Source organism: Austrofundulus limnaeus, unplaced genomic scaffold (genome assembly GCF_001266775.1).
Source record: "Austrofundulus limnaeus strain Quisiro unplaced genomic scaffold, Austrofundulus_limnaeus-1.0 Scaffold385, whole genome shotgun sequence".
NCBI lineage: Eukaryota > Metazoa > Chordata > Actinopteri > Cyprinodontiformes > Rivulidae > Austrofundulus > Austrofundulus limnaeus.
This window is the reverse complement of record NW_013952787.1, coordinates 187,947-201,340: the sequence shown is the minus strand read 5'-3', so window position 1 is coordinate 201,340 and position 13,394 is coordinate 187,947. Positions and strand designations below refer to the sequence as shown.

At 39.1% G+C, this 13,394-nt stretch overlaps 1 protein-coding gene across 2 annotated transcripts in view; it reads right to left on the bottom strand.

Annotated features, from left to right (window-relative positions):
• Nucleotides 1–1,069: 1,069 nt before the first annotated feature.
• ift74 (intraflagellar transport 74) overlaps nucleotides 1,070–13,394 on the bottom strand; it is a gene marked incomplete at its 3' end in the record, with an annotated part of 19,499 nt that continues 7,174 nt past the window's right edge. For both annotated transcript variants that reach the window (XM_014023684.1, XM_014023683.1), the window contains 15 exon segments: nucleotides 1,070–1,130; nucleotides 1,222–1,347; nucleotides 1,425–1,588; nucleotides 1,731–1,857; nucleotides 3,693–3,790; nucleotides 8,035–8,088; nucleotides 9,232–9,311; nucleotides 9,394–9,434; nucleotides 10,716–10,859; nucleotides 10,970–11,032; nucleotides 11,144–11,282; nucleotides 12,173–12,234; nucleotides 12,348–12,407; nucleotides 12,795–12,855; nucleotides 12,992–13,090. In XM_014023684.1, coding sequence (XP_013879138.1) covers nucleotides 1,070–1,130; nucleotides 1,222–1,347; nucleotides 1,425–1,588; nucleotides 1,731–1,857; nucleotides 3,693–3,790; nucleotides 8,035–8,088; nucleotides 9,232–9,311; nucleotides 9,394–9,434; nucleotides 10,716–10,859; nucleotides 10,970–11,032; nucleotides 11,144–11,282; nucleotides 12,173–12,234; nucleotides 12,348–12,407; nucleotides 12,795–12,855; nucleotides 12,992–13,090 — 1,379 coding nt within the window.

Sequence of the window (13,394 nt, the reverse complement as noted above, 5' to 3'; positions counted from 1 at the left end):
ATCCATCCATCCATCCATCCATCCATCCATCCATCCATCCATCCATCCATCCATCCAGCCGTCGCAGGTGTCAGATGCAGTTCTGAAAATCAGCATTTTAAAATGTCTCCAAACTTCAATTAATGCATAATTTAAGTTGGTTTGTAGTTTGAGATCTTCATATTAATATTGTAGTGTTATACAACAGCATTAATAGCCAATTTAATTTAATTTAACCAATTTATGTCAGTCTACATTACATTTAAAATTATAATTCCAGTTCAAACAGAATAACCTATTGTCAACATAATTATGGAGTGTGATTTATTTTCAACTTAAATATCTTCAAACTAACGAAATATAAAGTTATTAGTGAAGAAAACCTGTCTGGATAACAGCAGACTGACTGCTGGTAAAATATACGACAGGTCTGGACCACTCCTGAATTTTGTTCGTATCTGAAGAAAATCTTAGAATACAGTATGAGAAACTTGGTGAATGCCACAAATTCTCCTAAATCACTCGTACGCACAACTTAAGAACAAATCTGTGCGTACGAACGTTTTTTGCATGAGGCCCATTCTCCCTCATTGTTCCAAAAAGTATCACCAATTTTGGTGATATTGTACAGCATGTACAGTTTCACCAAAACTAACCCTAACTGACAACATGTCTATAAAAAAATCAAAAAGTATAAGAACACATTCCATACAATAGATGTAGGAGGGGTGATGATTTGAGTTTATTCTTATTTTATTTGATTCAAAATGTGAGTGATGCTAAATGAATTGAGTGTTTTTACTATAACTGGTTTGCATCTGTATCAAACTTCAATTTGTCATTAACACCTCTGAAACTCTGGAGTTGTTAGACTAATGTATAATTAGAATAATGTGAAAATAAAATAAACTTTGAAAACAAATTAGTCATTTGAAGAGCATTTCCCTCATCAGTAGTCTTTATAAATGTGAATATGTTAGTGTGCTCACCCAAGAAATGTGCATTTTAAATGTGAAAAGGAAACATTATACAAATAAGAGAACAAATGACATCTGTGAAATGTAGCTGACAAGGAAGTTCTGAAGGATACATTCTTTCATCACGAAGATATTCTGCTCCAAGTGCTGCCATTTCCTCTCCAGGTTTGCCAGCTAAAAGGCCACACAGATACAGACTGAAACATGACTGGATGAATTTACAGTAAAAATGTCTTTACACTGTTCAGGTTTAAACTGTTCTAACCTGAGCATAAGTCTCGTTTTCCTGCAGCCTGGTCTTCAGAGCTTCGTAGATCTGGTTCTTCTCCTCCAGCAGCTGCTTGAATGAAGCTTGTTGCAGAGTCAGCAATGTTCGTTCCTCCATCAGTTTCTGCACCCAAAGTCAGTCAATTTTGAAGTAAAGCTTCATGAAGACATTATCTGTGTCCCTGACACAACCAGTGCTACCTTTTTCTTCTCCTCAGCTGTGTGCCTCAGGGTCTCCAGGTCTCTGTAGGTGTGCAGCTCTGACTCCATAGTGCTGATTTGTTCCTTCAGGGTGCTGAGATCACATATTATCTTTCCCTCCAGCTGCTGCACCTTCTCCAGGTCTTGCTGCAGACGCAGTGACTCTGTGAGGTGAGGAAAAAAATTCAACTTTTAAGCATTTTTATTTTCTGCTGAAATACTGAATTTTGCTTAATCTCTATCTCTTAATCTGTTATTTGTAACTCAAAGTGTTTTTATTTTCTTGTGTAAAAGTCTGTTAATGACCTGTTGTCAGTCCTTTGGTGGTGCTTTCTGATTGGACGACCTCTGTCTCTTTGCTGAGCAGCACTTCCTGCATGTTCCTCAGCTCACTGGCAGTAATTGTATCCACTTGGTGCAGCCGTAACATGTTCTGTAACAAAATGCACATACTATATAAAAACACACTTTTTGTGCTCAGTTTTCTTTCTTTTAAATCTTTCTTTAAGTCACAGGGAATATTAAGTCTATCTTGTTCAATTGTGGGATTTGACCTCTCAGCAGAATCGTCACCTCAAAGTGGAGGAGGGGTTTGAGTAACCCTGTGGTCCCAGGGGCTATGCTGTCTGGCACATTAGCTCCTGGTAGGGTCTTCCATTCTAAACATGTCTTGAGCGAGGGGTCAGACTAATAAGAGCGATTCAAAACCCTTGATAAAATGGACCAGCACCCACATCAGGACACCTCACCTGGAACAAGAATACCAGGCTTGTGTGTGTGAGGGGGGAGCTCGCCGGCAAGCTCAGAGGCTCAGAGGACTACAGGAGGCCACCTCCATGTGGAGGACCGTCAAGGTGGGGTGTGATGCATGCTGGGAAGCATGTGACGAAGAGGCCCTGGCCACGCTGATTCCTAGTGGCAAAGACTGGCTCTAGGGATGTGGATTGTAATCTCAGGTCAGGAGCCGGAGCTTGTGTGTGAGCTGGAACATTACCAGCTAGATAAAGTTGGGCTCACCTCAACTAACAGCTTGGGCTCTTAAACCCAACTACTGGAGGAGGGCTGGACTCTCTCCTATTCCAAAGTTTCCCAGGGAGAGAGGCATTGGGATACTCACAAGCCCCCGGCTGTGTGCCTTGGTGTTGGAGTTCACCCCGATGAAGGAGAGGGTTGCCCCCCTGTGGCTTCGTGCTGCAGGAGGGAAGGTTCTGACTGTTGTTGGTGCTCCTGCACCAAACATCAGATCAGATTACACAGCCTTTATGGAGCCTTTGGATGGTGTCCTGGAAGGGGTGCCGTCTGGAGACTCCCTTGTTCTGATGGGTGACTTCATTGTCCAAGTGGGGTGATCGGGAGGAGTGGACCTGATCTGAACCCAAACGGTGTTCTGTTATTGGCATAGGTTGTCCATAAAGAACACCATGTTTGAACATAGGGTGGTCTATAAGTGTACTTGGTACCAGACCACCTTAGGCCAAAGGTCTATGGTCGATTTTATAATCATGTCGTCTGACCTGCAGCCCTATGTCTCAGACACGTGGGTGAAGAGAGGGGCAGAGCTGTGAACTGATCACCACCTGGTGGTGAGTTGGATCTGGTGACAGGGGAGGCTGCTGGACAGACCTGGTAAACCCAAATGTATAGTGAGGGGGAACTAGTAAAAAATTTGAAGCTGAGTTTTTGAAAAATTTGTAAGATTGCTCTAAACGTCTGTATCTGCAGAATGAAGGAAAATCTGTGTAAATTACGAAAAATCTGGAGTAGGACGGCTGCTGAAGACTGCTCACATCAACAGACACGACGGAGCGTGTATGAGCCAATCACTCTTGTTGACACTGATCAGCTGACTCACTGAAATGCACCTCAACATTCATGAGGTTCTTTGCTTTGACTGTTTATGGTTGAGTGTGGGCGTGTAGAGGGCAGAACCTGCAGTGGGACCTTGTGCTCAAACTCTGAGGTGCAGCTGTGATCTATAAAAGAAAATTGCTTGAAGGTGTGCAGTTTTATAAATCTGAAGTTTTTGGGCGTAAGCCATTTTTGTCTTTTGGCCGTACGTTCACTTTTAGTATGAATCCTATGCAATCCTTTATGAATGAGGCCCCAGATTTTTTCTTATTACGTCCAGATGTGTAAAACCACAGAATTTATAAAAGGTTGAACTTGAGCTTTCCAATGATTGTACATAACTGTCTCAACTACTCAATTTTCCAGGTATTTAAAACATTTATTGTCCTTAGATAATCGACTTTGTCCTGTTTTACTCACCCTGCTACAGTGCTCCAGAATGGAAACAATGTTTTCTTCACACTCAGTCAGTTTATTCAGCTCCTGAACCTTCAAGTCCTGAAATGACTCCAGAAACTCTGAAACAGTAAAAATCACATCGGCTCAGGGAGCTGACTGAACTCTGTGTGTAGTTACAGGAATACACCTCTGTGTGTAGTTACAGGAATACAACTCTCTGTGTAGTTACAGGAATACACCTCTGTGTGTAGTTACAGGAATACAACTCTCTGTGTAGTTACAGGAATACAACTCTGTGTAGTTACAGGAATACAACTCTGTGTGTAGTTACAGGAATACAACTCTGTGTGTAGTTACAGGAATACAACTGTGTGTGTAGTTACAGGAATACAACTGTGTGTGTAGTTACAGGAATACACCTCTGTGTGTAGTTACAGGAATACAACTCTGTGTGTAGTTACAGGAATACAACTCTGTGTGTAGTTGCAGTAATACAACTTTGTGTGCACATAAAAGTAATGGACATAAAAGTGTTGCCCAAAATAAAACTATTATATATGACTTATTTATTTTGATTCTACTTTTTCACATATTGAAAGCAGCAGTGTCGTCTCCATCTGGTCCAGTTGTTACACACACACTTTGGCAGCTGTGTTACAGACACACACTCCCTGTTCCGCTCTCATTCAGCTACCTGACTTTACCTCTGACCCACAGCTGTTACTTACACTAAACTTTTTATCAGTTTATTGTTTATTAAAACAGGCTGTGAGTTCTCTTGCATCAGCTAATAGTTTTGGCAGACCATCACTGTGGAACTTGTCCTCAGTTAGTTGTATACATCTACATATATTGTGTATCATCATTGTCACAACAGCTCTAGAGTGTTGGTGTAATGCCACAGTCAGGTTTCCTCCTGGGCTTTTTACCTTGTGTATATCTGATAGATGCTGCCGCTGCAGCCTTTTTGTTTTGCTATAATAAAGTTCATTGTTGTTTTCATGAAGTCCTCATGTCTGTCTGCATTCTGGATCTGATCCACCCTCTAAACCTGGCACTTGATCCATTGTTACACTTTTGTTCTGGGGTTTGTGGGTGCACAGACAACTTCCATTCTCTGAGGGAGGCCCATCAGAAAAAGTTTAGTAACCACAGCACATGTATTGTCTTAATAAGTATATTGACCAATTTTCTAAATCACTCATCACACCTTATTTTTCTTTAAACATCTAAAGATACAGTGGTTTGCAAAAGTATTCATACCCCTTGAACTTTTCCATATTTTGTCACATTACAACCACAAACATAAATATATTTCACTGGAATTTAATGTGAAAGACCAACACAAAGTGGTATACAATTGTGAAGTGGAAGCAAAATTTTACATGAATCAAAACATTTTTTACAAATAAAAAACTGAAAAGTRCGACGTGCAAAAGTATTCAGCCCCCTTTTCCCTAGTGCAACCAATTGCATTCAGAAGTTGCCTGATGACTGCTAATGACTCAAAAGGGTCCACCTGTGTGTAATCTAATCTCAGTACAAATACAGCTGCTCCGTGACGGCCTCAGATGTTGGTTAAGAGAATATTGGGGAGCAAACAGCATCATGAAGTCCAAAGAACACACCAGACAGGTTAGGAATATGGTTTTGGAGAAGTTTAAAGCAGGCTTAGGTTATAAAAAGATTTCCCAAGCTTTGAACATCTCACGGAGCACTGTTCAATCCATCATCCGGAAATGGAAAGAGTATGGCACCACAGTAAACCTGCCAAGACAAGGCCGTCCACCTAAACTTACAGGCCGAACAAGGAGATCACTGATCAGAGAGGCAGCCAAGAGGCCCATGGTGACTCTGGATGAAATGCAGAGAGCCACAGCTCAGGTGGGGGAAACTGTCCACAGGACAACAATTAGTCGTGCACTACACAAATGTGGTCTTTATGGAAGAGTGGCAAGGAGAAAGCCATTGTTAAAAGAAAACCATAAGAAGTCCCGTTTGCAGTTTGCCAGAAGCCATGTTGAGGACACAGCAAACATGTGGAAGAAGGTGCTTTGGTCAGACGAGACCAAAATTGAACTTTTTGGCCACAATGCAAAACGCTATGTGTGGCGGAGAAAGAACACTGCACATCACTCTGAAAACACCATCCCCACTGTCAAATATGGTGGTGGCAGCATCATGCTCTGGGGGTGCTTCTCTTCAGCAGGGACCGGGAAGTTGGTCAAAGTTGATGGGAAGATGGATGGAGCCAAATACAGGGCAATCTTGGAAGAAAACCTGTTGGAGTCAGCAAAAGATTTGAGACTGGGGCGGAGGTTCACCTTCCAGCAGGACAACGACCCTAAACATAAAGCCAAAGCTACAATGGAGTGGTTTAAAAAAAAGAATATTCATGTGTTAGAATGGCCCAGTCAAAGTCCAGACCTAAACCCAATTGAGAATTTGTGGCAAGATCTCAAAACTGCTGTTCACAAACGCTCTCCATCCAATCTGACTGAGCTTGAGCTGTTTTGCAAGGAGGAATGGGCAAGAATTGCAGTCACTAGATGTGCAAAGCTGGTGGAGACATACCCTAAAAGACTTGCAGCTGTAAGTGCAGCAAAAGGTGGCTCCACAAAGTATTGACTCAGGGGGGCTGAATAATTTTGCACATCGCACTTTTCAGTTTTTTATTTGTAAAAAATGTTTTGATTCATGTAAAATTTTGCTTCCACTTCACAATTGTATACCACTTTGTGTTGGTCTTTCACATTAAATTCCAGTGAAATATATTTATGTTTGTGGTTGTAATGTGACAAAATATGGAAAAGTTCAAGGGGTATGAATACTTTTGCAAACCACTGTATTAATGTAATTAAGATTCAAAGGTAATGCTTTTTAATGCCCTGCAGAAACCCTGAAACAGCTCATCTAATTACCTCTGCCAAGGAGGCTATGTTTCTGTACCGTAGGTTTGCTTTCTGTCCATCTGTCTCTACAAAGGATTACTTAAAGTTATGGATCAATTTTCATAAAATTTTCAGGGCATTTTGGGGTTGTCACAAAGAACAAATAATTCAATTTTGGTGGCGATCTGGCTGTGTTCTGGCACAAACAGAAACAAATTTAAAACAGAGTCGGAGGGTGCTTTTTTAGTGACAATCTCATACTATGAATAGAGATGATGGCATGTTATGACAGCCAATCAGCATCCAGCACAACTTTGTTCCGGGGGTGCACCGATTGCAGTTTCCTGGCCAATCACAGATCTTTGAAAAGTCTGACCTGTTGAGTCCAATTTTGGCAAATTTTTTTAAAAAACTGACACTGTCAAGTGTTGGGTCACAATATATCTTCAATGTTCTAATTTTATTTTATTGATAAAAACTGAAACAACACAAACATGTTTAACTGGACATTAGGTAGTGCTCACAGCAGAGAAAAAAAGGGGACAGTGGCTGATTTTCAGATCTTTGTGGAGGTAGAGAAGTCGATCTTTTCCACTGATCTTATCTAAAGTATCAGCCGGACTCCGATCTCTCAAAATATGGGAAACTGGTGCTGATAAATCGGCCAGCTGATTTATCGGTGCAACCCTACTTTGTTCCACCAATCACAGCTCAGCGACTGCACGCTCTCATTTACATCCTCTAGGTCTTGGTGGAGGTGTGCACTGTGAGCGCTGGTTGGCACCATCCACAAAAAAAAGTGTTGTGCATCAACTTCCCTGTGACATCAAGTTATTGCAGAATGGCTTCTATTTTACTTACAAGCTTGACTTGGCAGAAACAATTATCTCATGCTCTTACAAAGTTTTATTTATGAGCACCAGAGTTGTACAGGAAAAACATTTATTTATGTTTTTTTAGGCTTTTAGTTATTAGTTTTCTCATGACAGTATTCAAACTGTACTGACTATTTTCTTTAAAATCAAGATCAAGTTTGAAAGTTTGGTATCATAACACTAGTTCATAGTTTTTTTCTCAGACATAAAGACGTATTCTTTAATAAATGTCAGTTATTGCAAAATTATATGTTTATGCACATGCTTGACTTTTAGCCTGAAATGAATGTAAACACTCTGTTTTAATTTGCACCAAAACTAAATATAGGAATGTGTGCTACTGGCACAATTCTGCAAAATATAGTACCAAAAAAAAAAGTTTTAAAATGTATGATGAAATGTTTTGATCAGAAAGACTTCAAGGTTCCTAATTCTTCACATCTCAATCCTTTCATGCCTTTTTGTGGGATTTGCTGAAGAAAAGCAGCTAAACTTTAAAATGAAACTCAGATATCAGCTGCTGTACTGCACATACTGATTACATGTATGCGTGGAGATAACTTTCATTCATCATTGTATTGTTTTACTTGTACTCACGGTCGATTTCTTCCTCTTTCTTTTTCAACTCCTTGTATTTCTGCTGACACTCCCCTTATAAAAACACAAAAAAGGCAGTTATTTAATAAATCACAATCAAAGTGCTGGCTGATGTTTCAGCTGAAGCAAAATTATATGAATTATCTTGGGATCATAAGAAAAAGAAAATCCACCGACTCACTTAAGGGTTTTTCATAGTAAACACACATACAGTATAATAATGAAAATTATCTGGAACTTACTAGGCCCTAAAATTATTTAAATTTCCACCTATTACAGAATGGAACAACAACCAGTCTTGTACAAGTTTTGCTGTCCATCAATGTGGAAAAAAAAAACATTTTTCTACATTAAAACAATTGTTCACAGGTGGGAAATATTGAAAGTTACTTCTTCCAACGACACGAAAACCTGTAAAAAACTTCATAAAGTAAAAAACAAAATCCAAACAATTCTTTTCTTGTTTGGATGCTTCATGTCCTTAATCAGAGAGTTGAAATGAAAACGTGAGAAGAGCTGCCAGCTGTGTGCTTGTTTATCTATGGAAACAGCCAAAGTGACTGAAAACAGGTCAACAATGGATCTATGGATCAGTTTTAATATATTAGTACATAGTCTACTGTATTTATGCTGAGATTTGTTGATCAAATCCTTGAATGCTTTTCAGAATTGTACAACATTTCTGGTAAAACTACTGAAGTATTTTGATTAACATTTGACAGAGTTCAAAACAGCTATTTTAAAATGTTTTACAGTATTTCATCATTTGCAATGAGTGACTTTACCAGGAAGTGGCAGGGAAACCTCAGCCCAAGGTTGGGCTGTGCCATGCACAGAGAAAATGTAAAAAAAAAACCCAAGAGAAACATCTCAGATTCTAAAGGCCTCAGCTAGCAGATCAAAGGTTAAAAGTTATAACAAGACAAGTTGAAAAAGGCTGAACAGGTAAGGCTCGTTTCAAGGGTTGCTAAGAGAAAACCTCATCACTTAAGAGTTTTTTACAAGCTCATTTTATGTTGTGAGACGTAAAACCCTAAAACTGAAAGAGGATGAACATTTTTCCCATGACTTTAGAACTATAACTAAGCAGATGTGAAAGCAGGGATATGAAGCTAACATGACAAAAAAGGGAGGTTTATAAAGATGCAGCTAAATGCTCAAATAATTGTTTAAAAACAGAGAAGAGAAAATCGGTACCTTGCGTTGCCTCGGAGTCCTGCTCGAGGTGTTGAATTTCCTCCATGACTTGTTTCCTCCTGTCCATGACCTCAGTAAGCCTGAGTGGGCACACAGAAGCCATCATTTCACAGACACATCTGAGCTTCACAGTAACAAACAGTTAACAGTAAGAATACATACTGTCTCTCCATGCTGGCTATTTCCTGATTGTCCTCCTTTACCTGGGAACAAAGCAAGACTTTCATACAGAACATCCAGTTAACACGACTAAGCAGTTAAAGGGGCAATATCATGTAAAACCAACTTTTTGAGTTTGATATCATGTTATAATGTTATACTCTCATAAAAAAACATGTCCAAAGCCTTGCTCTGACTCATTCATGCATGTTTGAGAAATCCTGCAGTGTTTTTATGAAGCCATGCTGAGGAGCAAAACGACAGGTGGGGACCAGAAACACCTCTGGGACGTGTCTTTAAGCCAAACTTCCTCATGGCAGAGCGCACCCCCTCACCCCTCCCTCCCCACCTACCCTGCCCATGACTCTGCAGGCTCCCGGGTGAAAGCGAAAGTGAAACTTAGCTGTCTGCTAAACATAATTTCTCAACATTTAGTTCTCACTCAGCTCTTTTCAGATTCAAAATACCTTTGAGGAAATGTATTTTCAGATGCCAAGTAAACTGCATCATAGCACACTCGCACAGAAGCCCCCCCCCCCCCCGTCCCGCATTGAAATGGGTGGGACAGAAGCGGAAGGTGGTTCTTAAAGAGACAGAGGCCAATTTCAAGGSGTTTAGAAGAGGAAGTGATGAGAAGATAAGTTTATTTTCTATTTAAACATAAAAACAGTATTTTAATAACAGCTAAAGGTGACATAGATACTTTATTATGGTATAGTATTTAAATATTTGCCTGAGAAACACACAATATTGACCCTTTAAATCACTTGGAATTTCTCGATTTATGTATTTGTGTCAAAGATGAGAATCAGTAACAAAGATATTTAAAAGTCATCAAAGCACAGCTACTGTATGTGGAGGTGAGGACTAATCTGTAATTCATTTCTGGAAATACGCTGACGGCCCAGAGGGCACCTTTGTTTCTGTGTGACTTTCCTCTTTCCCATCCTTGCATTATTGGACTATATTTTCCAGTTATTTGTAGTTTCTGTTGTCTCTAAATGAATATTTGAACACTGTCGTGGTCTCGGTGCTCTACTGACGAGTGCTCTCACAAAGTTTTCTCCAAGACGATTCAAAGTTCAGCTGGGTCATTGTTCACTGGGAGAGCTTACAAACAAAATGTCTGCATTTCTAATACATTTTTCAGATTTAAAAAATGTACTTTGTGGTGTACATCAAGACAAATGAGGTAGTTTCGGATCATGTGCGTTCCGTATTTTCCCACTTTAAAAACTGCAGACTGTACTTTTTCAAGTTTAGCAATGACGTAAAACCTTTTCAATCTTGTGTTTTGTGTCGTGTCTTTCTGATTGGGACTTTACCTGCTTAAGCAGCTTCTCTCTCTCTTCTTTGGGGGAATCCTTGCTCTTCAGCTCTGCCTCCAAGGAATCACGATTTGCTTCCAGTTCTGACAGAACGTCATGAAGACGGACTACTAACTGTTTAGTCTGTGAGTGGGACAGCTCCTGGATTAAAAAAAAAACAAAGCTGTATTGATTTCATTTTTTATTTTGTCTTTATTGTCCTCTCATTCATGCCTGTTTTCACACGTTAACTTAGCCCTTAAAGAACTTACTGCTTCATAGTCTTTCTTCTTGGTTACTAGAATGTCCAGCTCTTCCTGAAGGACAGTTAGTTCCTAACAACATATAAAACAAAACAAAGCAAAAAGTAAAGCAAAAAAAAAAAAATACATTAAACTATATTCAATTTTTTTTATCACCATTAGAGTCAAACCAAGCCCACGCACCTGCAGCAGTTCTTCATTTTCTGTTGTCATACTGAAATACCTCTTCTGATCTGCAGCAGGCATTGCCTGGATGACTTCTTCGGCAGCCCACCTTTCCCTCCTAATCTCCTCTTCAACTGCCCTGATTTCCTCCTCCCTCCTGCAGACCAAGCATGCAGGACAGCAGACAGAGTTTAGAATTCCTATTTCACGAGTGTCAGGAAGGCATGAGCAATACACTGAGGGCACAGATGAGAGACACCAAGAACAGATGCCAGAGAGCATTCAGTAAAGAATATTACTGCTACTTCATCTACTCTGTGCTCCACTTGGAGAATACATAACCGATGATGAAGCAGTGCCACCTTGGAAATCTTTCATTTGCCTAACTGTTCCAAAATGCTCCAAAATGTGCAGGAATAATATATAAATGATACTGGAATAAAAGTGTTTTTATTTTTTAGCTTTTTTAATATAAATCCTCCTGAGTTAATTGTGTTTTCTATGTTAACTAACTACTTAATAATGACTAAGTAAGGCTAAATAAGGTGTAGCTAAGGAATTGTAATAAACAAATGTCTTGCAGTATGATAATAAAGAAACATTGGTTTTTAAAGCCCTGTACTGTAAATCTCACGTACTTCTTGACTTTAATTTATCACCTTACAAAGATCACAAACTGCTAACTCTGAGTGGTCTCACTCAGTGAGAACTTCTACAAAGATTTTCTTTTATTAGTCCAAATTAGTGAAAGCTGTGATATTATTTATTTATATAAAGAATTAATCTCCATGATAGCAGACTATTCTTCCTGGGGTCCACACCAACAATATAATCCTAGTGATGTAACCTATGATGCAATCAAGGACTGGGAAAAACATTTGTTTTGATTCCTGCTCAGCTTTAGCATGTCTACAGACCAGAAATAAAAAAGGGATTTTTGTTTTTCAGATAGAATTTTCTCTGGCCAAGCTCAGTAATGGTCACTTTTGGTCACCAGTCATTTGACTGGTTGGTAAAACCTAGTGTGATAAACTGAACAATACTTACTCTTGTCTCTCAGTGAAGATCCTGTCAATACTTTGTGCTTCGCTGTCATTCTGTGCTTTGATCTGAGAGGAGATAAACAATACTGATAACACTGAGAGGAAGTGGTTAATATATTTGTAATTAACTGCTCAGCTTGCATTGAACCACTTTAACATTATTTATAGGACATATTCACCAAGTGGTAGTCATTAATCATTTCCTCCATCTCTGTGTTAGTGTTGAGTTTGTCCACCAGCTGAAAATACATTTCACACAAACATGAAAAATTAAAGTCAAAATTATCAGCATGACCGATCCAGTGGTGTCTGATACTCACATAAGGTCTGATAATCAGTTCATTAGGTGCAGTAGATTAGCCTAAATCTTATGTAAGCAGCCAAGTTGTACTTAGTTTTTCCACACACAACTCTTTCACTTTGCTTTGTTTTAGTTTAATAAATAATGACATGGTGGAATCTGTTGTGTGTTTCTCTATACTTCAGGTTAGTTTAAGAAAATTTATAAACATAAGACCTAGATGATGTTTATTATGTCCTCGTTCATAAAACTCTACAACTGAAAGAAGATAGATTTTGTTTCTTCCTGACTGTTTGACTACATCTACCAAACTACAACAGCTCACCATGTTGTAGTCAGCAAGTTGGCCTTGCAGATCCTTAATCTCTGAAGCCAGGCTCTCAGCTCTGCAGTGAAAACAAGGCAGGAAAGGTTTAGTAATGAGCACATTTTTAGATGTGGTAAAATGTGCAATTCTCTAATTGTCATCCTTTATATTTTAACCAACATAAAGACTCATTATTGAACAAAAAAACTACTTACTTCTTGTCATAAGAAAGGTAGACAGAGTTCTCCTGGTTGTAGTTCTCAATCTCTTTGTGAAGTTTGCTGGTCTCCGTGGTCAACTCATTCATTTTACTCCTAACAACAAAGTCAACATTAGCATTCACATTTTTATACAAAAATACATTTTATGTTTATATTTATGATGCAAATATGTTTTCACATTATACTTTAATAACAACACTAAAAACATATCATAGCATGGCATAACATATCTTATAGCACAGAATAGATTAGCATAGTCATATGATAGCATATCATTTCATATCATGGCATAGCATAGCATAGCATAGCATAGCATAGCATAGCATAGCATAGCATGGCATAGCATAGCATAGCATAGCATAGCATAGCATGGCATAGCATAGCATGGCATAGCATA